General features: G+C 43.1%; 1 protein-coding gene and 1 pseudogene across 2 annotated transcripts in view; both read left to right on the top strand.

Moving 5' to 3' along the window:
- ASTN2 (astrotactin 2) overlaps positions 1 to 26,229 on the top strand; it is a 796,374-nt gene that overhangs the window by 542,766 nt on the left and 227,379 nt on the right. For both annotated transcript variants that reach the window (XM_067471887.1, XM_067471888.1), the window contains exon 11: positions 13,826 to 13,976. In XM_067471887.1, the coding sequence (XP_067327988.1) occupies positions 13,826 to 13,976 (151 nt within the window). The remainder of the gene's footprint in view (positions 1 to 13,825; positions 13,977 to 26,229) is intronic.
- LOC137097660 (putative proline-rich protein 21) lies at positions 17,944 to 19,284 on the top strand (annotated as a pseudogene).

The raw sequence follows: 26,229 nt of genomic DNA, 5'->3' as shown, positions 1-26,229 counted from the left end.
ACGCTTTCCTATCTTCCTTTCAGTATTCTTCCTGGGACCCTTTCCTATCCTCCTTTCAAGGGATTGTAGGTTTAAGCAACGGGGTTAAGGAAGCACCCTTTCTGGGACCCCTTCCTATCTTCCTTTCAAGGGAGTCTGGGTTTGAATAATGGGGTTAAGGAAGTATTCTTCCTGGGACCCTTTCCTATATTCCTTTGAAGAGAGTCTGGGTTTGAAGAACGGGGTTCAGAAAGCATTCTTTCTCAGACGCTTTCCTATCTTCCTTTCAGTATTCTTCCTGGGACCCTTTCCTATCCTCCTTTCAAGGGATTGTAGGTTTAAGCAACGGGGTTAAGGAAGCACCCTTTCTGGGACCCCTTCCTATCTTCCTTTCAAGGGAGTCTGGGTTTGAATAATGGGGTTAAGGAAGTATTCTTCCTGGGACCCTTTCCTATCTTCCTTTGAAGAGAGTCTGGGTTTGAAGAATGGGGTTCAGGAAGCATTCTTCCTCAGACCCTTTCCTATCTCCCTTTCAGTATTCTTCCTCAGACCCTTTCTTATCTTCCTTTGAAGAGAGTCTGGGTTTGAAGAACGGGGTTCAGGAAGCATTCTTCCTCAGACCCTTTCCTATCTTCCTTTCAGGGGAGTCTGGATTTAAATAATTGGGTTAAAGAAGTATTCTTCCTGGGACCCTTTCCTATCTTCCTTTCAAGAGAGTGTAGGTTTGAACAACAGGGTTAAGGAAGCACCCCTCCTGGGACCCTTTCCTATCTTCCTTTAAAGGGAGTCTGGATTTGAATAATTGGGTTAAAGAGGTATTCTTCCTGGGACCCTTTCCTATCTTCCTTTCAAGGGAGTGTAGGTTTGAGCAATGGGGTTAAGGAAGCACCCCTCCTAGGATGCTTTCCTATCTTCCTTTCAAGGGAGTCTAGATTTGAGCAATGGGGTTAAGGAAGAACCCTCCTGGGACCCTTTCCTATCTTCCTTTCAAGATTATTATTATTATTATTATTATTATTATTATTATTATTATTATTATTATTATTAATGGGGTATGAATAATGGGGTTAAGGAAGTATTCTTCCTGGGACCCTTTCCTATTTTCCTTTGAAGAGAGTCTGGGTTTGAAGAATGGGGTTCAGGAAGCATTCTTCCTCAGACCCCTTCCTATCTACCTTTCAGTATTCGTCCTGGGACCCTTTCCTATCTTCCTTTGAAGAAAGTCTGGGTTTGAAGAACGGGGTTCAGGAAGCATTCTTCCTCAGACCCCTTCCTATCTACCTTTCAGTATTCGTCCTGGGACCCTTTCCTATCTTCCTTTGAAGAAAGTCTGGGTTTGAAGAACGGGGTTCAGGAAGCATTCTTCCTCAGACCCTTTCCTATCTTCCTTTCAAGGGAGTCTGGGTTTGAATAATGGGGTTAAGGAAGTATTCTCCCTGGGATCCTTTCCTATCTTCCTTTGAAGAGTGTCTGGGTTTGAAGAATGGGGTTAAGGAAGCATTCTTCCTCAGACCCTTTCCTATCTTCCTTTCAAGGGAGTGTAGATTTGAACAATGGGGTTAAGGAAGCACCCCTCCTGGGACCCTTTCCTATCTGCCTTTCAAGGGAGTCTGGGTTTGAATAATGGGGTTAAGGAAGTATTCTTCCTGGGACTCTTTCCTATCTTCCTTTGAAGAGAGTCTAGGTTTGAAGAACGGGGTTCAGGAAGCATTCTTCCTCAGACCCTTTCCTATCTTCATTTCAATAATAATAATAATAATAATAATAATAATAATAATAATAATAATAATAATAATAATAGGGGAGGAATACTGGATGCTTCAGGTGCTGGCTCATGTTGCATTTTTGTGTCCTGCTCTTATTGTATTTATTTTTATCCCTCTTTTTCACTTAAATGAGGCTCAAGGCAGCTAACAATACTAAAAATCATGCAATGTGCAAATTGAAACCTAAAACATATAAACATTAAAATAGAATGAAATATGGGACTATTAAAATACATAGTATTCCTCCCCTATTATTATTATTATTATTATTGCCCATCATATGTTTGTGCATTTCATTTTCATTGCTAACATGTAGTACTAATGCCATAAGTATGATGTTAAAACTTTTTTTTTTGCCTGATGAAGAAGCCAGTGGTGCTTTGCTGGTTGCACTATGTATTTCTGCAATCGGATTAGCCAATCAAGTTATTTCTAATTTATGGATTGTGGGTTTTGTTGCATTTTTGCTGCAAGGCTGATGTGGTTCCCTCTGAATATGTTTCCAGGTGTGCAGTGACATTTGAGGTAGAGCATATGTTCAGACCAATATGCCCACCTTGCGGTACTTTCAACATTGTTTGCAGCCAGGGAAATGCCTGCATAGAATTTTGGATGATTTTACATTTAGGAGGAAAGGGAGAAAGAAAGTTTGCGCTACTACATTTGCGCTAATTGTATTTGCAACATGAAAAATTGCAGAGCATGTGGAGCAAACATGTTGACGGCGGCTTCACTCCTTCGAGTTGGTGACTTCCAATAGCATCCCTCCTGGTTTACCGTAACCCCAGCGTCTTGTTAACAATAGTTTATTGTTTTCAGCGAGCTCCTAAGCCGTAGCTGCAAGTTTTATCACCTCGGCACACGCTTTAGTCGAACGTGTAATCTTTTTAAAAGGTGTCGCCTGCTGTGAAATTGAACATGCTGAGGAATTGCAGACCGTAACAAGTACCACAAACTGGGACATGGGGTGCATAATTTGTAGAACTCATTTACTGATCAGAGTTTATCATGTATATCTACATCGTGAGTTTTGTCTTAAAGTTCCGCAAAATTCTTGGTTGCCAAGGAGATCAGCAAGTATTGGCAAATGGATAGCTATTCCAGTTTGCATCTAAAGCCCCATCTACATTGACTATTTAATGCATTTCTCTCCAAAGTGCGGTAGCTAAACCGTGCATGCAGTAAAGCATACTGCAGCACATTTCAAGCCCAGTAATCTGATGCAAGAAAATTAATGGGATATTCCAAAATGAATGCCTTAATGTGCATCAGCGCACTGTAGTATAAACCACATCATAAGGTGAAATCGGCTATGCAGAAAGCAAATGTTTGTGCTGACACCAAAAGCTCTCAATTGGTGTGCACATGCACTTTCCAAATAGAGAGTTGAAAACTAAGTTTGTGCATTTTGGCTGAACCTGAATCTGTTTCTGCTAGCCAAATTCTGGTAGACCCACATATCCGTTTTCGCATGCCTCCCGAAAATGGGTGGGTAGCTGGATAGCCGTTTTCATTCCACGGCCAAAAAATATGGCTAAATCTGGCCCATTGGCAGATCTCAGCATGGCTTAAGTGCCCTGTGGATTTTAGCTGTGTCTCAGGCACTTCCAAAGAAATCGAAACTTAAGAATCAAAGCCTTCAAGATGTTCTATTTCTTAATGTTTTCAGCGCACCATGCAGGAGTATCAGAATATGCATCGTAAGTGTGAAACATATGAAAAAATTACAAGTAACAATTACTTCCAAGTCATTTGCACACCTCAGATAGATAGATAGATAGATAGATAGATAGATAGATAGATATCCAATATTTCTATCCCACCCTTCTCAACCCCTGAGGGGGGATTCAGGGGAGCTTACACACACACACACACACACACACACACACAACCTGTACCTGCTATGTGTTGCTATGGCCAACCTTCCCTCCCTCTTTCTCTCTTCTTCTCTCCTTCCCTCCCTCTTCCTTCCTTCCTTCCTTCCTTCCTTCCTTCCTTCCTTCCTTCCTTCCTTCTCTACCTCTGTCCCTCCTTCCCCTCCCTTTTTCTTTTTTCCTTTCTTCCCTCTCTACCTATTCTTGGATGGCAACTCCCAGCAGTCTTCCTTCCTTCCCTTTTTTCTTTCCTTCCTTCCTTCCTTCCTTCCTTCCTTCCTTCTCTACCTCTTTCCTTCCTTCCTTCTCCTCCCTTTTTCTTTTTTCCCTTTCTTCCCTCTCTACCTTTTCTTGGATGGCAACTCCCAGCAGTCCTCTTTCCTTCCTTCCTTCCTTCCTTCCTTCCTTCCTTCCTTCCTTCTCTACCTCTGTCTTTCCCTCCTTCCCCTCCCTTTTTCTTTTTTCCTTTCTTCCCTCTCTACCTATTCTTGGATGGTAACTCCCAGCAGTCCTCTTTCCTTCCTTCCTTCCTTCCTTCCTTCCTTCCTTCCTTCCTTCCTTCCTTCCTTCCTTCCTTCCTTCCTTCCTTTCTTCCTGCCTTGCCTTGCCTTGCCTTGCCTTGCCTTCCCTTCCCTTCCCTTCCCTTCCCTTCCCTTCCCTTCCCTTCCCTTCCCTTCCCTTCCCTTTTTCTTTCCTTTTTCTTTCTTTCCTTCCTTCCTTCCTTCCTTCCTTCGCTACCTCTTTCTTTCCTTCCTTCCTTCCCCTCCCTTTTTCTTTTTTCCCTTTCTTCCCTCTCTACCTATTCTTGGATGGCAACTCCCACTAGTCCTCCTGAATTATGCATCTACCTACTATCTGTTTCTATCTATATATCTTATTTATCTGGAAGATTGCTGGGAGTTGCAGTCCAGGAATAGAAAATAGGAAATATGTACAGAAAGAAATCCAAGGAGAAGCAAGCTTGCAGTTTGGAAGGAGTGCATTTGGAACATCCTCTTCCCATGAAGGGCCTGGTCTAGGGAATGCTGGGAGCTGTCATTTTTGTGCATGCACTATATAATTATTTACCTTTTTTTGGGGGGGGGGATTTAAGTCCTATCCGCTGTTTTTTCGTAAGGGTTTATGAATGATGGTCACTTGTTGGTCTGTTAAGGGTGTAGTGTTCAAATTTCATGTCAATTTTTCCAGGTGTTTTTGAGTTATGTTAATCACACAAACAAACATTACATTTTTATTTATGTAGAGATACTAGCCGTTCCCTGCCACGCGATGCTGTGGCCCAGTCTGGTGATTTGGAAAAGTAAAAGAGGGCTTTGGTTATGTTTTCTTGTCCTGGTGAAGGGACTTGGACTGGCTGGCCTTAAGGCAGCATTTCTCATCCTGGGGGTCGGGACCCTGTGGGGTGTTGCCGGGGGGGGGGGGGATGTCAGAAGAGTTGTCAGAGACCACCGGAAAACACAGTATTTTGTGTTGGTCATGGGAGTTCTGTGTGGAAAGTTTGGTCCAATTCTATCATTGGTGGGGTTCAAAATGCTCTTTGATTGTGGGTAAACTATAAATCCTAGTAACTACAACTTCCAAATGTCAAGGTCTATTTTCCCCAAACTCCATCTGTGTTCATATTTGGGCATATGGAGTATTCTTGCCAATTTTGGTCTAGATCCTTCATTGTTTGAGTCCACAGTGCTCTCTGGGTGTAGGTAAACTATAACTCCAAAACTCAAGGTTAGTGCCCACCAAACCCTTCCTGTGCAGGGTTTGTTTTGCATCAAGTGTTTGTTTGCAGCCCAAGGCTTGGGATTTTGCAGAAGGGTGGCTTCCTGTTAAAGTTTGCAGTTACAGGGCAGGTCACCTGTCAATTATCATTAGGTTCCCTAGTCCCACCCCCTTTTGGGGCTTTGGAAGGGAAGTGAGCCATTTTGTTAGTTAGTCTCAGCCAGGTTAGCCTTTGTATAGGATGTGTGTAAGTTCCCCTGTACAAAGGCTTCAAGCTTTAAGAATTTCCAGGGTTACAGAAATCCCAACAGAAACAGAAGGGAAAGAAATCCAGAGGAGAACAGGTTTAAGGGACTCCTAAGGAACTCCATGGAAGCATTCCCTCAGCTTTGGGAATTTCCAGGAAAGAGCCCTAAAGACTAAAGAACTCCAGCTGGAGAACATCCACTGTCTTGCTGGTAGGTCCACTCGGCGTCCGAGAAGCAGTTCAGCCCGGTAGCGGAGCCCAGACCAGTGAGGGTTGGATTTCAGTCAGCCTGGGAGAAGTTAAAAAAGGTGTTTTTCCTTTAAATAAGAAGTTACGAAGATAGTTGCCTGTCCTTCGTGGACAAGTTTAGGAATTCACCAGTTCCCTAGAAGCTTGGGATTATTTGCTTTACTTTGCTAAAGATTAGAGAAGTTCCTGTTTGGTTTTTCGTTAATAAAAGACTTTGTTGTACTTCTCAAGCCATCTGAAGATTCTTTGTAGTGGAAACCTCTGAGAACTTCTCCTTAGGCCCCTGGCTTCCCGCTGGGCAAAGGTTACACATGACTCTGTTGGTTCTCTTGGACATCTCAGCGGCTTTCAATACCATTGATCATGGTATCCTTCTGGGTCGCCTCTCTGGGATGGGTCTCGGGGGCACGGTCTTGTCGTGACTCTGGTCCTTCCTGGAGGGACGAACCCAGATGGTGAAGCTGGGAGACGCCTGCTCGGATCCCTGGCCTTTGACCTGTGGGGTCCCGCAAGGTTCTATTCTGTCTCCCATGCTCTTTAACATCTACATGAAACCGCTGGGAGAGGTCATCCGGAGTTTTGGAGTTGGGTGTCATCTCTACGCAGATGACGCACAACTCTACTACTCCTTTCCATCTAATTCCAAGGAGGCCTCTCAGGTGTTGGACGAGTGCCTGGCTGCTGTGTCTATCTGGATGAGGAGGAACAAGCTGAAAATCAATCCTGACAAGACAGAGGTCCTCCTGGTCGATCGCAAACCAGATCGGGGTATAGGGTGGCTACCTGTGTTGGACGGGGTTACACTCCCCCTGAAGCCACAGGTCCGCAGCTTGGGAATCCTCTTGGATTCTTCACTCACGCTTGAGGCTCAGGCGTCGGCGGTGGCCGGGAGGGCTTTTGCACAACTGAGACTTGTGCGCCAGCTGCGACCGTACCTCGCGAAGGCTGATCTGGCCGGGGTGGTCCATGCCTTGGTCACCTCCAGATTGGATTACTGCAATGCGCTCTACGTGGGGCTGCCCTTGAAAACTGCTCGGAAACTCCAACTGGTTCAGCGGGCTGCAGCCAGGATGCTGACTGGGGCTCATTACAGAGAGAGGTCGACCCCTCTGTTTAAGGAGCTCCACTGGCTGCCATTTATTTTCCGAGCCCAATTTAAGGTGCAGGTGCTCACCTACAAAGCCCTGAACGGTTTGGGACCACCCTACCTGCGTGACCGCATCACCATCTATGAACCCACACGCTCTCTTCGGTCATCTGGAGAGGCCCTGCTCATGATCCCACCCGCGTCGCAAGCGCGGCTGGTGGGGACACGAGACAGGGCCTTCTCTGTGGTGGCCCCCTGTCTTTGGAACGCCCTCCCAAAAGATCTTAGACAGGCCCCTACATTAGCTGTCTTCAGAAAGAATTTAAAAACCTGGCTATTCCGATGTGCCTTCTCAGAGTAGGAATCCCCATCACCAAGTCCCAGAAGCACTTTAGTTGTATTAAGATCGCTGCACACCGCATTTTATAATCCTACATTCCTCCTGCCACTTCAGCACTTTTTAATTCTGTACCCACTGCTCTGGCCAGCCCAGTTTTAAAGTGTCCTGATATTGTTATTGTTGTTGTTTATTTTGCTTACTGTTTTTGATTTGCTTGGTATTGCTGCTGTATTGTGTTTTATTGTATTGTGTTTTGTGGCTTCGGCCTATGTGAGCCGCATCGAGTCCTACGGGAGATGCTAGCGGGGTACAAATAAAGTTAATAATAATAATAATAATAATAATAATTACACATCCTATTTTTAAAGCCAACCAATTACAGGCCCAGCGGCGACAGAACACTTCCAGTGTTTTCTATTGGTTCAATTCCATCGTTGGTAGAGTTCCGAATGCTCTGTGATTGTAGGTGAACTATAAATCCCAGCAACTACAACTCCCAAATGACAAAGTCAAAAATTTTTGAGTGAAGGACATACAGGGGCGGCTCAACCCATTACGCAAAGTAAGCATTTGCAGTATAGTTGATTTTGCCCAGGGGCGCTCTTGAGGCACTCTTGGGGGAAAATAGACCTTGGCATATGCAAGTTGTAGTTACTTGGATTTATTTATTATTTATTTATTTATTACTGCACTTGTAGACCGCCGTTCTCAGCCCTAGGGCGACTCACGGCGGTGTACAACATATAAAAACAATTTACAAAAAAGGCAATATCACAACAACAACAACATCACTATTAATAATACAGTTACACTAAATCCTTCGCGACGTCTCATCATAGAATCACAATCCAATCTCGTTATCCATATTCCGTTCCAATCATCATTGCCAATTGTTGTAGCACTTAGTCAAACACCTTCTCAAACAACCACGTCTTTAGTCTCTTGCGGAATGTTAAAAGGGAGGGCGCCTGTCTGATGTCTACAGGGAGGGTGTTCCACAGCCGGGGGGCCACCACCGAGAAGGCCCTATCCCTCGTCCCCGCCAGGCGTGCTTGTGAGGCTGGCGGGATCGAGAGGAGGGCCTCCCCGGACGATCTCAAAGTCCTCGTGGGCTCATAGGCCGAGATGCGGTCAGACAGGTACTTTGGGCCGGAACCGTTTAGGGCTTTGTAGGCCAACACCAGCACCTTGAATTGGGCCCGGTAGCAGATTGGCAGCCAGTGGAGCTGGGACAACAAGGGCGTTGTGTGCTCCCTGCGTCCCGCTCCTGTTAGTAACATGGCTGCCGCGCGCTGGACTAGCTGGAGCTTCCGGGCCGTCTTCAAGGGCAGCCCCACGTAGAGAGCGTTGCAGTAGTCAAGGCGGGATGTGACCAGAGCGTGTACTACCGTGGCCAAGTCAGACTTCCCGAGGTACGGGCGCAGCTGGCGCACGAGTCTGAGCTGTGCAAATGCTCCCCTGGTCACCGCTGAAACCTGGGGATCCAGGCTCAACGATGAATCCAGGGTGAATTTATAGTTCACCTACAATCAAAGAGCATTCTGAACTCCACCAATGATGGAATTGAACCAAATATGGCACACAGAACTCCCACGACGAACAGAAAATATATATCAGTGATTGGTTGGGAGGGTGGGTGCCAAAAGTTGGGGGGGGGGGCAAAATACTGTTTGCTTACCATTGAAAATTACCTAGGGCCGCCTCTGAGGACATTGGGTTGTTAGGTGTAAGCTGTCCAAATTTGGTGTCAATTCGTCCTGTGGTTTTTGAGTTCTGTTAATCCCACAAACAAACATTACATTTTCATTTATGTAGATACATACAAAGAGAGAGATATATGTATAGCACACTATTCTAAAACACATCCTGTTTTTCGGGGTGTTTATATAAGGGGAAATTGCACTGTTGAAGCATCGAAATACAGTATTAACCTTTCGAATGAGATGAACTAGTTGAAGTCCTGACTATTGTTTTGTCAAAGCGATTGGGGAGAGACGCCGCTGAGTTTTCGTCTGCGTTTCTTCTTCTTCTGATATGTTACAGGAGTTATTATTTTTACATCAGGGTCTGACAAGAGCAGGCAGCAGTGGAGCAGGTTATGGCTGAATGCCATACCCAGGGAAGCCGAGAACAATAGGTAGCTTTGGAAAAAGAAAACTGGCAGGTCCCTCTGAGCAAAGTCTCCGAGACAGGCTGATGTGCAGGCAGAGGTTGATGTGCACCAAGGAGACATGTCAGGCTGTTTCTCTACTGATACTTCAGCATATCTGCCATATTCAATACACCAGGGATAATCTCATGAGCTGTTTGTTTTGACTGATTCTGTACAAGTCAGGTTTGTGTCGGATCCTATTGCTGGTGCAGGTTTGGAACCATGACGTGTATTCTTTTTGCCATGCTTAAGATGCTTTGAAACTCGTCAATAGAAAAACAACAGATGGTTAAAATGCAGGACTGGAATTTGCGAGATCCAGGGTCACGTACTTCCAGAGTGACACTCAGTTGGATTGGTTACACTTTCTCTAATCTTGCAAGGTTGTCATTGCTACAAATTGGGTACGACGGGAGCTAGTTGGGCCACGTTGACCTGTGTTTTAGGCGATCCCTCGTTGGACGAGTAAGATTGTCTTCCTTGATGACTATTTTTGTGGGTTTGTAGGTGACTGTGGAGCCCTATTCTTGACCCGCATCTTCTCCCACAGTGAAGGCATTGGTTTCCAGGTGGAAGGCGGACCCGGTCCTGACTAGAGAAAGAATGGAAGGCAGACATTAATGAATAATTATCAGTGCCCATAAAAGCTATCCAAAAGATGTGGAAACATAGTCCTACAGAATGTTGGGCAAACTTACTTACTTACTTAGGCGATCCCTCGTTGGACGAGTAAGATGGTCTTCCATTATGGATTTCCTTGTGGGTCCGTATGTGGCTGTGGAGCCCTATTCTTGCTCTGCATCTTCTTCCGCAGTGAGGGCATTGGTTTCCAGGTGGAAGGCGGTCGCGGTCGGGGTTGGCTTGACGCGCCTTCCTCCTGGCACGTTTCTCTCTTTCGCCCTCCACTCATGCCTCCTCAAATTCTGCAGCACTGCTGGTCACAGCTGAACTCCAGCTGGAGCACTCAGGGCTTCCCAGTTCTCAGTGACTATGCCAGAGTTTTTAAGGTTGGCTTTGAGCCCATCTTTAAATCTCTTTTCCTGTCCACCAACGTTCCGTTTTCCGTTCTTAAGTTCGGAGTAGAGCAACTGCTTTGGGAGACGGTGGTCAGGCATCCGGACAACGTGGCCGGCCCAGCGGAGTTGATGTTGGAGGACCATCGCTTCAATGCTGGTGGTCAAGATGGGTTAGGATAGAGAAATTAACAAACGGATGGAACGGATGGGAATATGGATTTTGCATTGTGGGGAAAATTGGGGGGAAAGACTTAAAAAACATAAAAGGAGCCCTCTTGTTATCAACAATGACCTGTTGGGAAAAATGGCAAAACAAACTCCAACTAAATAAAACAGACAAGCTCCCAATAGGTTTCATAGACAACAGAAAACCCCAGCCATATCGCAGTATGCTAAAGGAACTGGAACAGAATGGAATAACAAAGATTGAGAACTTACTGAAACCAGACAGAACTGTAATTCAATGGGAGGAAATAAAAGATAAATGCGGACTTGGAAATTGGTTACAATGGGGAGGGCTGTCTAAAAAGCTAACAGAATTGAAGACTAAGGAAACACCAGAAACAAATCTTGACAAAATAATACAATGGAAAGTTGAGAAGGAGAAAGGAATCATGGGATTTATATATAAAATAATCACAGAAATACAATATAACACATTGTACAGAAGTGTTTATAATAATATGCTTATAACTGTATTTATGTTTGCATCGGTTGCCCTAAGGCTGGAGCGGCCTTGCTGTGAGAAATGTGTTACCATGGAAACGAGGCAGAAGAGGAGGTGGGAGGAGCTTAGGGAGTGAAGGTTTTGAAAAGTGACAGTTAGTAGGTCAGTCAGAGGGGAGACTCTGAGAGAGCAGCAGAGTCAGGCTGAAGTCTCTGAGAGAGCAGCAGAGTCAGAGGGGAGACTCTGAGAGAGCAGCAGGGTCAGGTTTTAGACTCTGAGGAGTGAAGAAGTGAAGAGTCAGGGTTTAGTGTTCGTGAATAGTAGAGATTTCTTCAGCTAGGAAGCTGAAGGGGAAAACCTGGTTAGTTGCTTTAGTTAGAAAGAACTAACAGAGGCTTGCCAAGACCGTTAGTCGGAAAAAGACTAGGGATCTGTAGATTGATCAGGAATAGATCAAACAGAGAGACTATTCACTGCAGGGAACACTGGTTAATAAAGTGCCTCACCACAGCAAGAGTTCATAAGTTGTAACATCGAAAGTCTGAATTGTATCGCAACCAAGTTACATGTAACCATCAAGTATTTGCCAAGCTTAACATCTTCATACTGCAACCATACGCTTTGTTTAAAAATAAACTTGTTCTCTTTGGTTTTTAAAACTGCCTCATCTCCATTAATTCTACGTTCGGTGCACCCACTCTACCAAAATTACCTCACAACACAGACAGAGCCTTTAATACCAGAGCCTTTTACAAATCAGTGGCTCTCTCTCCTAAACCTAGGCGCTTCCTCACTAAATGGTAGCGTCTCTTTACAATTTGGTGGCAGCTTCATTACTATTGGCGGAGGGTCGTCTTTACACACATCTACCCTAATAGAAGTCTGGAAGGAGGAATTAAGTTGCAGTGAGAGAGAAATAGATAATTGGATTAATTCAATCAATAAAATAAAACATCTCAAGATTAAAGAAATGCAATGGAAAATACTGACAAAATGGTACAGAACTCCTGAGCAATTGGCACAACTGCGGAAAAATAGGAACATACACCCACATGTGGTGGGAATGCGAAAAAATCCAAAAGTTCCATGAAATAATTAGGAAGGAAATGGAGGAGCTATTAGGGATAAATATAGAATGGAACAATACTCAATTTTTCACCCAGAAATTGGAAAGTAAAGGGGAATATAAAGAAAGTGAGGAAATAATAAAACACACGATAGAGGCAATCAAAGCCTCAGTGGCCCTGGGATGGAAGGACCACAAGAAATGGGATATAAAACTTGGCATAAATATGTAGCCAATTACCTTCTCCAAGATTATATTAGCGAAAGGAAAAGTTATTATATGACAAGTCAAAGCAGAAGGACATGGGAAGCAAAATGGAAGGGTCTCATTTACAGAATAAAGGGGAAAGATAAATATACAGTGTTAAATAAGACTATTCTCATGACTGAACAATTGTAATAAACACAGCAAAAGTACATAACTGTTCCTGGGGAGGGGAGGGAGGGATTGGGGAAAATACTGATATTTTGAATGTTAATTTCAAAGATGGTATGTTTCTATGTATTATACAATAAAAAAAAATTTAAAAGAAGGCAGACATTAATTAATAATCATCAGTGCCCATAAAAGCTCTCCAAAAGATGTGGAAACACAGTCCTACAGAATGTTGGGCAAAATAGCTTAAGAACTGGATGGCTGTGAAATGTTGACCCTTGCCTGTGCCTTTATCCATCCTACAACACAGAAGGGTAGGTGATTTGGCACTGCACCTCCCATTGCCTTTTGCCATTGACTGTATTGACTCCAGTTGATGGGAATTTCAGTCCAACAACATCTAAGCAATGTGATAGAGGGACGGTTGAGATGAACCAGAGGCTTTCTGAAGAAGCAGAGTTTTTAACAAGGGACTGGGTGGAAACAAGAGAAGTACGGTGGTCCATGCTCTTGTTACATTTTGAATAGACTACTGCAATGCACTCTACATGGGGTTGCCTCTGAAGACTGCCCGGAAGCTTCAACTAGGCCAACGTTCAGCAGGCAGGCTGCTCACTGGGGCTGAATACAGGGAGCGCACAATGCCCTTGTTACGCCAGCTCCACTGGCTGCCTATCAGCTTCCGAGAACAATTGAAAGTGCTGGATTTGGCCCTTAACGGTTCTGGCCCAGTTTACTTGTCCGAACGTATCTCCCGCTACAATCCACCTAGGGCCCTAAGATCATCTGGGAAGACCCTGCTCATTGTCCCCCCATTGTCACATTCGCATGTGGCGGGGACAAGGGACAGGGCCTTTTCTGTGGTGGCCCCCCTGGCTGTGGAACTCCCTCCCAAGTGAAATTAGATCTGCTGTATCCCTCTCAAGTAAAAGCCTGGCTATGGGATCAGGCCTTTGGAGAATAGGCTGGCCTACTGACGTGTTGACTTATTTAGAACTGATGGACTGCCCTTGGATAATGATTTAAATCGGTGACCACTGACTATTTGTTGTCTGTTTTTATATTGTTTATACGGTTTTATACTGTTTATACTATTTTATATAGTTGTTAATTATATATTTATGATTTGATGTGGGCGCCATGGGGTGCCACTTTGTTAGCCGTCCTGAGTCCCTCTGCGGAGGTTGAGAAAGGACGGGATATAAAAGCCCTAAATAAATAAATACTAAAGCCTCCAGTCTTATTGCTCTGTGTGTTGAGCTGATTTTAACAGCCACTTTCCTTCCCTAAGGGAAGAAGCAATGCTGTCCACCTATTTTGAAACCATCAATGACCTCCTGTCTTCCTTTGGGCCAGTTCGAGACTGCTCGCGCAACAACGGCGGCTGCACCCGCAACTTCAAGTGTGTATCAGATCGGCAAGTGGACTCCACAGGCTGCGTGGTATGTATACCTCTGTGTCTTAAGGGAAGGGGTCAGATTGTCCTTATAATAAATGCTCCCCTTGGCGTAGTGTCGACCGGTTGCTCCTGTGTCAATGGGGTAGCAAATCATAAAAAGGATCTCCAAGGTGCTGAACTCTATTGAAAGAATGAAGTTCAATACCTTGGAGAGCATCTCTCTGTCAGGATTATTTAGTTATGTATGTGTGTTTTTCAATGTGATTCTATGTAATTCAAGATGGATTCTATTCTGCTCTATTGTGTATTAGAAAATGCTGTGCTGAGGCTGTGAAACTGTAACCTTGACAAAAATGAGATGTGTTCTCTGGCTGGGAAGAAGAGGGAGGAACTGGTCTCAGTCAGAAGTCAGAAAAGCAGGTGTTCTGGGACTGTTGTTTTTTGCCTAGGAGTTCCTGTCTGTAGCTTGCTGTGAATAGAGTGTGTAGATGTACTTAGTAAAACTTAGTTTTCTGTTATAACTTAAAGTCTGCAGAGTACTGATTTATGAACACAGTGTCTGCTGATCTAGCTATCCTTCCGTTGGCAAGTGTCAATATTCTGACACTCTCATACTTGAATTACAACATGGAGTGGATTAAAACCAGCTCTCATTTGAGTCTTGGGGGGGGGGGCGTTTGGGGGTCGTTGTTGTAGATCAACCACCATTTAACTGATGATTTAGAGAGGATTGTGAGCTTCCCTCTGGCACAAAATGATGGGCTCTGAAGTCTGGGAAATTCACATCTGGAAAATAATGGTTTTCTTTGTGAGAAAGCCAGCTTGGAAAGTGCAGGGTCTCAAAGAGAGTCAAAAGTAGCAACAACAGATAAGGAATTGAATGAAGAACTGAGTGATGAGGGTTTTCCTTTAGAATCCACCTAGAGCTACTGAGATCAAAAAAGGTCTTATTTTACAAATCAGAGTTGAAAATAGGTTGAGTCATTCAGAGAGATTATGTAGGAAAGTCGTAAGAGAAATTCACGGAAAAATGAAATGATTTCATGAGTGTCTATTAAACAACAAGTTGTGTACCTTAAAGTCAGTTCAGGCAATGCTGCATCAGAGTGAGAATCTAAGCCTGAATTCTCTTGTTCCTGGTTCAAGTCAAGCTTTGATTTTGGATTTTATATATATCCTGGGAGTTTTCTATGTTCCTGCTCAAGTACTCCTGTTCAAGGTTTACTAGTTACACCTTCTTTATTGTGGCCTTATGCTGGATCTGTGATTTCTGGCTGTTCCTGGACTTTGTCACCTCTGGAACATTTGGAGTATTATTTGGTTATTACTTGTTGCTCAACCTTTTTGGATTAAATATCTTCCTTTCTTATTCCTGATTTTTAATGCTTTTTATATGTTTCTACAAAATGTTTGCTTATATTCCTGAACACAACAGAACACACAAGAACACACACATCAAAACAAGGTCACTCTGTTCATACATCCCTCTATCTATCTATCCCTCTATTCATCCATCCATCTATCTATCCATCTCTCTATTCATCCATTCATCTATCTATCCATCCCTCTATTCATGCATCCCTCTATCTACCCATCCCTCTATTCATCCATTCCTCTATCTATCCATCCCTTTATTCATCCATCGATTTGGGAACAGGAGGGAGGACAGTTGCCAACCTATAAATAAAAAGATAGCTATGGTCATCAATTAGTCCACCCGTCCTATTCATCCGTCCCTCTATCAATTCCTCTATCCATCCTTCTATTCATCCATCCCTCTATCCATCAATCCATTCCTCTATTCATCCTCTATTCATTCTTCTATCTATTCATCAGTTCATCCATCCTTCTATCCATCTGTCTCTCTGTCAATCCCTCTATCCATCCTTCTATCCACCATCCCTCTATTCATCCATCCATCTTTCCATCCCTCTATTCATGCATCCCTCTATCTATCCATCCTTCTATTCATCCATCTATCTTTCCATCCCTCTATTCATGCATCCCTCTATCTATCCATCCCTCTATTCATCCATCCATCCATCTATCTATCCATCCATCCTTGTATTGATGCATCCCTCTATCTATCCGTCCCTCTATTCATCCATCCATCTATCTATCCATCCCTGTATTCATGCATCCCTCTATCTATCCATCCCTCTATTCATCCATCCATCTATCTATCCATCCATCTATTCATGCATCCATCTATCCATCCATCCCTCTATTCATGCATCCATCTATCTATCCATCCGTCTATTCATCCATCCATCTATCTATCCATCACTCTATTCATGCATCCCTCTATCTATCCATCACTCTATTCATCCATCCATCTATCTATCCATCCCTCTATTCATCCATCCCTCTATCTATCCATCCCTCTATTCATCCATCCATCCATCTATCCATCACTCTATTCATCCATCCATCTATCTATCCATCACTCTATTCATACATCCCTCTATCTATCCATCCCTCTATTCATCCATTCATCTATCTATCCATCCCTCTATTCATGCATCCCTCTATCTATCTATCCCTCTATTCATCCATCCATCCATCCATCCATCCATCCATCCATCTATCTATCTATCCATCCCTCTATTCATGCATCCCTCAATCTATCCATCCCTCTATTCATCCATCCATCTATCTATCCATCCCTCTATTCATACATCCTTCTATCTATCCATCCATCCATCTATCTATCTATCTATCATCTATCTATCTATCTATCTATCTATCTATCTATCTATCTATCCATCCCTCTATTCATGCATCCCTCTATCTAACACAACAGAACACACAAGAACACACACATCAAAACAATACAAAACAGCATCAATAAACTTATAACTACTAAGAGAAATTAGAAATAGAGGTAAAATAAATATGAAAAATACCAATATTTAAATAGAACATAATTACACTGAAACTCATGTGCCCTGAAAAAGTTAAACAATGAAAATGCATAAAAGTGCCTACCAAGGACAGCAATGAAACCAAGGAAAGGAGCGGTTTGATGATAGATCTGATTCATGGGGAACCAACAGAAGTTGGCAAAGTAGGGGGCTAGACTAGATGGCCTTTGGGGTTTCTTCCAACTCTAGGATTCTGTAATTCTAAACTGTCATACTCCTTCCATCCTTTTAAAAAGAGAATTAGCTTTCTCGGTGTGTCAGCACCTACAAGATGCTGGCTGCAATTTGTCTGAAAAGGGGATTAAAAAACAGCTTGTATGCATGTGCACAAACTTTCTCTTGCGCACTCTCTCTCTCTCTCTCACCCACACACACATGTACACACAGTGTCAGGTGTTTCGGTTTGCCATCTGGTCAATTTTATACCTGCCTGGCTGTTTTGTTACTTTGCCACCTGGCTATTTATTTTTAAGCTGTGCTTCGGTGCTAGACAAAAGACATTTAAATTTGCACATTCAAGCGCTGTGACCAGATTTGCGACAGTCACCTCCTAGAAGTAGGAAATTTGGTTTTAGTCTGTAATGCCTTCAAGTAGGTTCAAAAATCAGCAGCCTTCAGGGTGCAGTTGACCTGCAATTGCCATCATCCCCATTAAAAATGTGGATTAGAGATAATAATAATAATAATAATAATAATAATAATAATAATAATGACAAAAACAACAATACGATGCAAGGATTTAAAGATCGAACCGCAAATACTCTGGCCCAAGCCGGTCAAGGGGTCCCATTGGTGATCGGCTTAAGACCTTGGCCTGCACTTAAACACAATTGGCGCTGACAAAAATCTCCACCTGTCAGCTGCAAAAGGCCACCCTACTTGTATGTATTCGTCAATACATCACACAGTCCTAGACACTTGGGAAGGGTCCGACGTTTAATCTAAGACAACAGCATCAGCGTGATCTTGTTTGCTGTGTACTCATCTTGTTGTGTATCAAATAATAATAATAATAACAACAACAACAACAACAACAATAATAATTTATTATCCGCCATTCATTCTTCCATACATCCACCTTTATCAATGCATTCATCAATATCTTTATTCATCTATACATCAATCCTTCTCTATCCATCTATTCATCCCCCTCCCTCTGTCTCTCAATTCATCCTTCTGCCCATCCATCCCTCTATCCAATCTTCTATCCATCTCTTTATTCCATCCCTCCTTCCATCCCTCTATCCATCTATCTATCCCTCTATCCGTCCATCCTTTTATCCAACCTTTTATCCATCCATCCATCTTTCTATCCATCCCTCTATCCATTCTTCTATCCATTCCTCTATCCCATCCATCCCTGTATCCATCCTTCTATCAATCCATCCATCTGTCCATCCTTCTATCCATCCGTCCCTCTATCTATCCATTCATCCATCCCTCTATATATCCATCCCTCTAGCCATTCTTCTATTCATCTATTAGTCTACCCGTCCTTCTATTCATCCGTCCCTCTATCAGTACCTCTATCCATCCTTCTATTCATCCATCCCTCTATCCATCAATCCATCTATTCATCCCTCTATTCATTCTTCTATTTATTCATCAGTCCATCCATCCTTCTATCCATCTGTCCCTCTGTCAAATCCTCTATCCATCCCTCTATTCAACCATCCCTCTATCTTTCAATCCCTCTATCCATCCTTCTATCCACGATCCATCAGTCTGTCCATCCTTCTATCCATCTGTCCCTCTATCCATCCATGCGACTATCTATCCATCCCTCTATTCATACATCCCTCTATCTATCCATCTCTCTATTCATCCATCCATCTATCTATCCATCCCTCTATTCATGCATCCCTCTATCTATCTGTCCCTCTATTTATCCATCCATCTATCTATCCATCCCTCTATTCATCCATCCATCCATCTATCTATCCATCCTTCTATTCATGCATCCCTCTTTCTATCCATCCCTCTATTCATCCATCCATCTATTTATCCATCCCTTTATTCATGCACCCCTCTATCTATCCATCCCTCTATTCATCCATCCATCCATCTATCTATCCATCCCTCTATTCATGCATCCCTCTATCTATCTATCTATCTATCTATCTATCTATCCATCCATCCCTCTATTCATCCACCCATCCTTCTATCTATCCATTCCTCTATTCATCCATCCCTCTATCTATCCATTCCTCTATTCATGCATCCCTCTATCTATCCATCCCTCTATTCCTCTATTCATCCATCTAACCATCCCTCTATTCATCCATCCATCCATCTATCCATCCCTCTATTCATGCATCCCTCTATCTATCCATCCCTCTATTCATGCATCCCTCTGTCTATCCATCCCTTTATTCATCCATCCATTTGGGAAGAGGAGAGAGGACAGTTGCCAAGCTCTGTAAATAAAAAGATAGCTATGTTCGTTTACAAACTAGCATGTTTGTGCATGTAATGTGTGTATATCTAGGACCTGCAGTACTGAGTTATGACTGGGAGGAAACCATGATTCTACAGAGTCTTCTAAGTCATTTCTGAACCCGGCAGAGTGTTGCTGCAGAGGGCATGCTTAGCAAAATGCAGGATATTGTGCCTTGTACCACAATGCTCGGGAGACAGATGAATTTCAACACTGAAGGCAAAATCATGATGGAGTGGCCTTGTAAAGGGCAAAACAAATATATAGGGAGAGAAAGAGGGAGAGAGGAAATAGATGTGACTCTTGCGGAAGACAAGTGGTCGTGGGTTGCGAAAGGAAGAGTCATTACTCATGCAAAGGAAGGAAAGCATTAAGGTAGACGTTTTTAAAAAGCCTCTGTCATAACCTTCCTGTGTTATTGTTGTTCCTGGAAACTAAACTAAACTAAGGATTTAGGTGTTTCTGGGACTGATGGACTAAAAGGGAAAACAAACATAAATTTGGGAGTTGTAGTTGCTGGGATTTATAGTTCATCTACAATCAAAGAGAACTCTGAACTCCACCAAAGATGGAATTGAACCAAACTTGGCACACAGAACTCAAGGAGAAAATACTGGAAGGGTTTAGTGAGCATTGACCTTGAGTTTGGGAGTTGTAGTTCATCTACCTTTAATCAAAAAATGATTAATCTGGACCAAACTTGGCATGAATACTCAATAAGTCCAAATGTGAACACTGTTGGGGTTTGGGGGAAATAGACCTTGCCATTTGGGAGTTGTAGTTGCTGGGATTTATAGTTCATCTACATCCAGAGATCACTGTGGACTCAGACAATGATGGATCTGAACCAAACTTGGCATGAATACTCAATATATCCAAATACAAACACTGTTGGAGTTTGGGGGAAATAGACCTTGCCATTTGGGAGTTGTAGTTGCTGGGATTTATAGTTCATCTACATCCAGAGAGCACTGTGGACTCAAACAATGATTAATCTGGACCAAACTTGGCATGAATACTCAATATGTCCAAATGTGAACACTGTTGGGGTTTGGGGAAAAGAGACCTTGACATTTGGGAGTTGTAGTTGCTGGGATTTATAGTTCATCTACATCCAGAGAGCACTGTGGACTCAAACAATGATGGATCTGGACCAAACTTGGCACGAATCCTCAATATGTCCAAATGTGAACACTGTTGGGGTTTGGGAAAAATAGACCTTGACATTTGGGAGTTGTAGTTGCTGGGATTTATAGTTCACCTACAATCAAGGGATATTCTGAACTCCACCAAAGATGGGATTGAACCAAACTTGGCACACAGAACTCCAGGAGAAAATACTGGAAGGGTTTGGTGAGCACTGACCTTGAGTTTGGGAATTGTAGTTCATCTACCTTTAATCAAAAAATGATTAATCTGGACCAAACTTGGCATGAATACTCAATAAGTATTCATGCCAAGTATTTTTGTAATTGTCTTTTATGTGTACTGTACACCGCCATGAGTCGCCCGTATGGGCTGAGAATGGCGGTTAATAAGTGCAACAAATAAAATAAGTCCAAATGTGAACACTGTTGGGGTTTGGGGGAAATAGACCTTGACATTTGGGAGTTGTAGTTGTTGGAATTTATAGTTCATCTACATCCAGAGAGCACTGTGGACTCAAACAATGATTAATCTAGACCAAACTTGGCATGAATACTCAATATGTCCAAATACAAACACTGTTGGAGTTTGGGGGAAATAGACCTTGCCGTTTGGGAGTTGTAGTTGCTGGGATTTATAGTTCATCTACATCCAGAGAGCACTGTGGACTCAAAGAATGATGGATCTGGACCAAACTTGGCATGAATACTCAATATGTCCAAATGTGAACACTGTTGGAGTTTGGGGGAAATAGACCTTGCCATTTGGGAGTTGTAGTTGCTGAGATTTATAGTTCACCTACAATCAAAGAACATTCTGAACTCCACCCAAGATGGAATTGAACCAAACTTGGCACACAGAATTCCAGGAGAAAATACTGGAAGGGTTTGGTGGACATTGACCTTGTCATTTGGGAGTTGTAGTTGTTGGGATTTATAGTTCACCTACAAACAAAGAGCACTCTGAACTCACAGAGCTCACAATGGATCTGCACCAAACTTGGCACACTACCTACATGTCCAACATTGGATACGACCATTTGTATAGCTTTCTGTCAACCTTTGCCGCCCGTAAGACAGTCGAATCTGTCAAGTAGGAAATTTAAGTACCGCTTATGTGAGGAGGCTAATTTAACTAATTTATGATGCCATAAAACTCTCCAGCAGCATGCAAAAGAATGAGGAAGTACTCCATCGGCGTCACAAGTGGATGGTGAAGCAGCAGCTCCCCCGGTGGCCAGAATTTGAAACATACACTCGTGAAGTTGGAAAATTAAATAGCCTCTGTGTCTGTCTATATATGTTGTGTGTCTATGGCATTGAATGTTTGCCATGTATATGTGCATTGAGATCCGCCCTGAGTCCCCTGCGGGGCGAAAAGGGCGGAATATAAATATTGTAAATAAATAAATATTTGTTTCCCAAATTGTTGAAAGCAGCATTGTTTGCGGTTTGACGTCAAGCAGTGCTTACAAGTTAGCAAATAAAGGACTTTGCAACCTCACCCACCCACCCAAATCAGACTTTGTGCACACACCGTGTCCTCCTCCCCACTTGGATTCTACTTTTATAGGCATCCATCTGCCCTTCCCTTCCCAGCCTTTCCGTAGCAATCTTTCTCCACACAACTCTTTTGTTTCTGCTTTCACACCTCCCTACTTGCCCCCTTCCCCTGCACCAGGTGTTGTTGTTTTTTTGCGGGTTTCTTTTCCCCTGTGAAGCGCCAAGAGCATCTTTGCTGTAGTTTCAATAAATGCTGCCAACAAAGCAGTTCCTAATATTTGGAGGACGCCATCGAAGAGTTGCATTAAAAAAAAGCAGCAATTTGCTCTCAGCAGAAGCACTCTATTAATATTCTTTTTTTTACATGTAATAACGACGAAAGGAACCTAGCTTATAACAATAATAAAAAAAGGAAGAACCTTTTAGACAATTTAGCTCACTTGTTCCCTTTCGGCACTGCAAAATGGCATTAGTAATGAGCCATTTCTGATGTTCCCAACATAGGACTCCATCACCTTGATCTTGTTCTTAATGTGTTTTGTTTTTCTGTTTTGATTAGAATCTCTATTTCTCTTTCTCTCTCTCTCTTTTTGGTTAGCTGCCTGAAGATAGTGGAAACAACGGTCTGGAGGTTCATTTTGGGGGAGCAAATGGTTTTCCTATTTTCTCTCCTTTAATCTTGCCTTCAAAGTCTTGTTTCTTGCGTTCGGGCTTGGTGCCAAAATTGAGTATCGTCGCTGGGTTTCTGGCCATCTGATAGAAGCCACAGAGGAACACATTTCGCACTGCTGGTGATTGCTTCTGTGTTTTCCAGCTTGCAAAATTGGACTGAAAGGGAAGCCAGTGTGTTGTCCTTTAGATGTTCCCTGACTCGCATTAGAGTCATTTAACTGTGTGTCGCAATTTACTAGCTGGAAATAATTTATGAAGCTGCTTTTGAATAAGTCACCATTGGTCTATATTGACTATACATTAGACTTTTGTTCAGAACCGTTTCCCTTCATTCCATCTGTTATTTCCTTACTTTTGTTACCTTTGGGAGCACATAACAAGAAGGCCCCTCCCTGCATGAAAATTAGCTTGACACAAAAGCAAGTGGGAGCCGATCTCAGTTCCATCACAAAGTCCTAGACACTTGGGAAGTGTCCGACGTGTGATCCAATACAACAGCCAGCAGAGTATGTGTTTAACTGTTAAGAGTATATATTTGTGTTTGTAACAGTAGCTAAAACTAGAGTTATCTGGTTTGAATCCACAGTGAGCGTTGCCAAGGAGACCAGGCAGGCTAGCTCAGGAGAGTGAGAAGTGGGCAGAGCCAATCAGAAAAAGTTATGTGCGTCTTCGGAAAAGGGGCAGTGTGTGTGTGAGGTGGAGGCTTGAAAAGCCTGAGAGAGAGGTGTGTGAGAGCAGCTGGAGGTTTTTCAGTCTAGAAGGACTGAAGAGAAAAACCTGGCCAGTTTCTTTAGTCAAGGAAGACTAAAGGAAGCTTGTTAAGATCCCTAGTCAAGGAAGGACTAGAGATCAGAGATTTGATCAAGGAAAGATCAAATTGGAGGGCTATTCATGGTAGGAGGCGTTCACTAAGGAGCTTCACCTCAGTAAAAGTTAGCCACGAGCTGTGTTATTTGGAAGGGTGGACTGTATTACAAACCAAGTGATATTCAAAGTTCTATAAGTTATTTAACAGCCTGCAACCATACGCTTTGTACACAATAAACTTGTTCTCTTTTGTTGAAGTCCGTCTCATCTCAATTAATCTGCGTCTGTAAAGCCAGATCTCATCGGTGGTACCTCAAATACCTCATGTTGGTGGCAGTTACCTTAATTTACAAGTAATAATTGGCCTCCTCTATAATATATTCTTATACACAATTGAGGCCTGAGATTAATTCCCTCCATAATCATCCACACCTGTACAATTGGTTCGTCCACATCTGTACAATTGGCGGCAGCGGTGGGATCTTCAAAGATAAAATCCCTATACCCTGTCCATCGTTGCGTCCACAACAGGACACCTTCGGGAACACATAACTGGAAGGCCCCTCCCTGCATGAAAATCAGCTCGACACGAAAGCAAGTGGGAGCGGATCTCAGTTCCATCACACAGTCCTAGACACTTGGGAAGTGTCCGACGTGTGATCCAATACAACAGCTAGCAGAGTGATCTTGTCTGCTGTGGACTCATCTTGTTGTGTTTCAAAAAATAATCTTGATTTATATTGTGCTCTATCTCCCCAAAGGGACTCAGGGCAAACATAAAAGGCAAAACGTTGAATGCCCAAATACAACAAGAATACATCCATACTAACAAAATGTATGCAACCCAACATATAAATACGAATTATCTGCCTTTCAAAGTCAGTGCAGAAGGAAACGCCTTTATGCCCATTTCCCGAGACTGCCGAAAGACTCCTGCCAGTTATAGCTAGCATTGATCAGTCTTCCTTGAGCCACAGAAAAGCAATAATTACCGTGAGTTTTAATCGATCCTGCAGCAATTCAGCCGCAGTTCAATTTGCGATCTGCCTCTCGAGTGACACGAAGCCGAGGGAGGGCTGGAAATTATTAGAAAATCAATAGCCAACTCAGCCAATAATTTTTTTGGGATAATCACGGGCGATCTATCTTGAGTCGATATACCAGGTTTTGCAGACATTACACTGGGCTGCAAAAGTGGGGATCATAAAAACTTCCAAAATATATGCTAGTTGTATAGGAATTTGACATTTTCAAATGACCTCAGATTTGTTCAATTAAGTAGAGTTCTCCTGCTCTCCAGAACTTGCTTTGATGTCCTTGTTCTGTAACATGCAACTGAGTAGGATTTATTTTGTAATATGCGGCTAAGTAAGATTTCTTTAGGGAGTACAGAGTAAACAGAGGTGAAAAAAGCCTAATATATTTATTTATTATTTATTTATTTACTTTATTTCTGTACCACTTTTCTCAGCCCTTAGGCGACTCAAAGCAGTTTACATAGTACAAATTATCACAAGATAGTATCATAGATAAATTAAAACACATTATACAATATCAATAAACAATATAAATAAACAATCATTATCATAACGCCTCAACAACAAATCAGAATCCATTCTCGTAATCCTTTGTTCCATATTCCTATGTTCGATTGCACCGTGTTCCTATATTCAATTGCACTGTTTAGCCAAATGCTTGTTCGAAAAGCCAGGTCTTCACCTTCCTCCGAAACGCCAACAGCGAAGGGGCCTGTCTGATGTCTGCAGGTAGGGCATTCCACAGCCGAGGGGCCACCACCAAGAAGGCCCTGTCTCTCATCCCCGCCAGACACGTTTGTGATGCAGGCGGGATCGAGAGCAGGGCCTCCCCAGACGATCTTAATGTCCTGCTCAGTTCATAGGTGGAGATGCGTTTGGAGAGGTAAGTAGGGCTGTGGAACACTCTCCCTGTAGACATCAGACAGGCGCCCTCCCTTATGTCTTTCCGTAAAAGCCTAAAGACATGGCTATTTGAGAAGGCATTTAATTAAGTGCTACAATAATTTGGTAAAGACGACTGGAACGGAATATGGATTATGAGATTGGTTACGATTCTACTATGAGACGGAGCGGATTATTTAGTGTAACTATATAACTGTTGTATTGTGGATATGTTGTTTTTTGTTATTGCCTTTTTGTAAATTGCCTTTTATATGTTGTACACCGCCGTGAGTCGCCCTAGGGCTGAGAACGGCGGTCAACAAATGCAGCAAATAAATAAATAAATAAATAAATAAATAAATAAATAGGGCCGGAACCGTTTAGGGCTTTATAGGCTAACGCCAGCACTTTGAATTGTGCCCGATAGCAGATTGGCAGCCAGTGGAGCTGGCGCAACAGAGGAGTGGTATGCTCCCTGAGTGCCGCTCCTGTTAGTAACCTGGCTGCCGAGCGCTGGACCATTTGAAGCTTCCAAGCAGTCTTCAAGGGCAACCCCATGTAGAGAGCGTTGCAGTAGTCTAGACGGGATGTAACCAGAGCATGGACCACCATGGCCAAGTCAGACTTCCCAAGGTATGGGCGCAGCTGGCGCACAAGTTTTAATTGTGCAAAAGGTCCCCTGACCACCTCCGAAACCTGGGGATCCAGGCTCAGCGATGAGTCCAGAGTCACTCCCAAGCTGCGAACCTGCGTCTTCAGGGGGAGTGTAACCCCGTCCAACACAGGCTGTAACCCTATGCCCTGTTCGGCCTTGCGACTGACCAGGAGTACCTCTGTCTTGTCTGGATTCAATTTCAATTTGTTCGCCCTCGTCCAGACCGTAACAGCG

This window comes from Anolis sagrei, chromosome 11, assembly GCF_037176765.1.
Source record: "Anolis sagrei isolate rAnoSag1 chromosome 11, rAnoSag1.mat, whole genome shotgun sequence".
Lineage (NCBI taxonomy): Eukaryota > Metazoa > Chordata > Lepidosauria > Squamata > Dactyloidae > Anolis > Anolis sagrei.
Note: the sequence above shows the minus strand (reverse complement) of the source record. Positions and strands in the feature narration are given on the sequence as shown.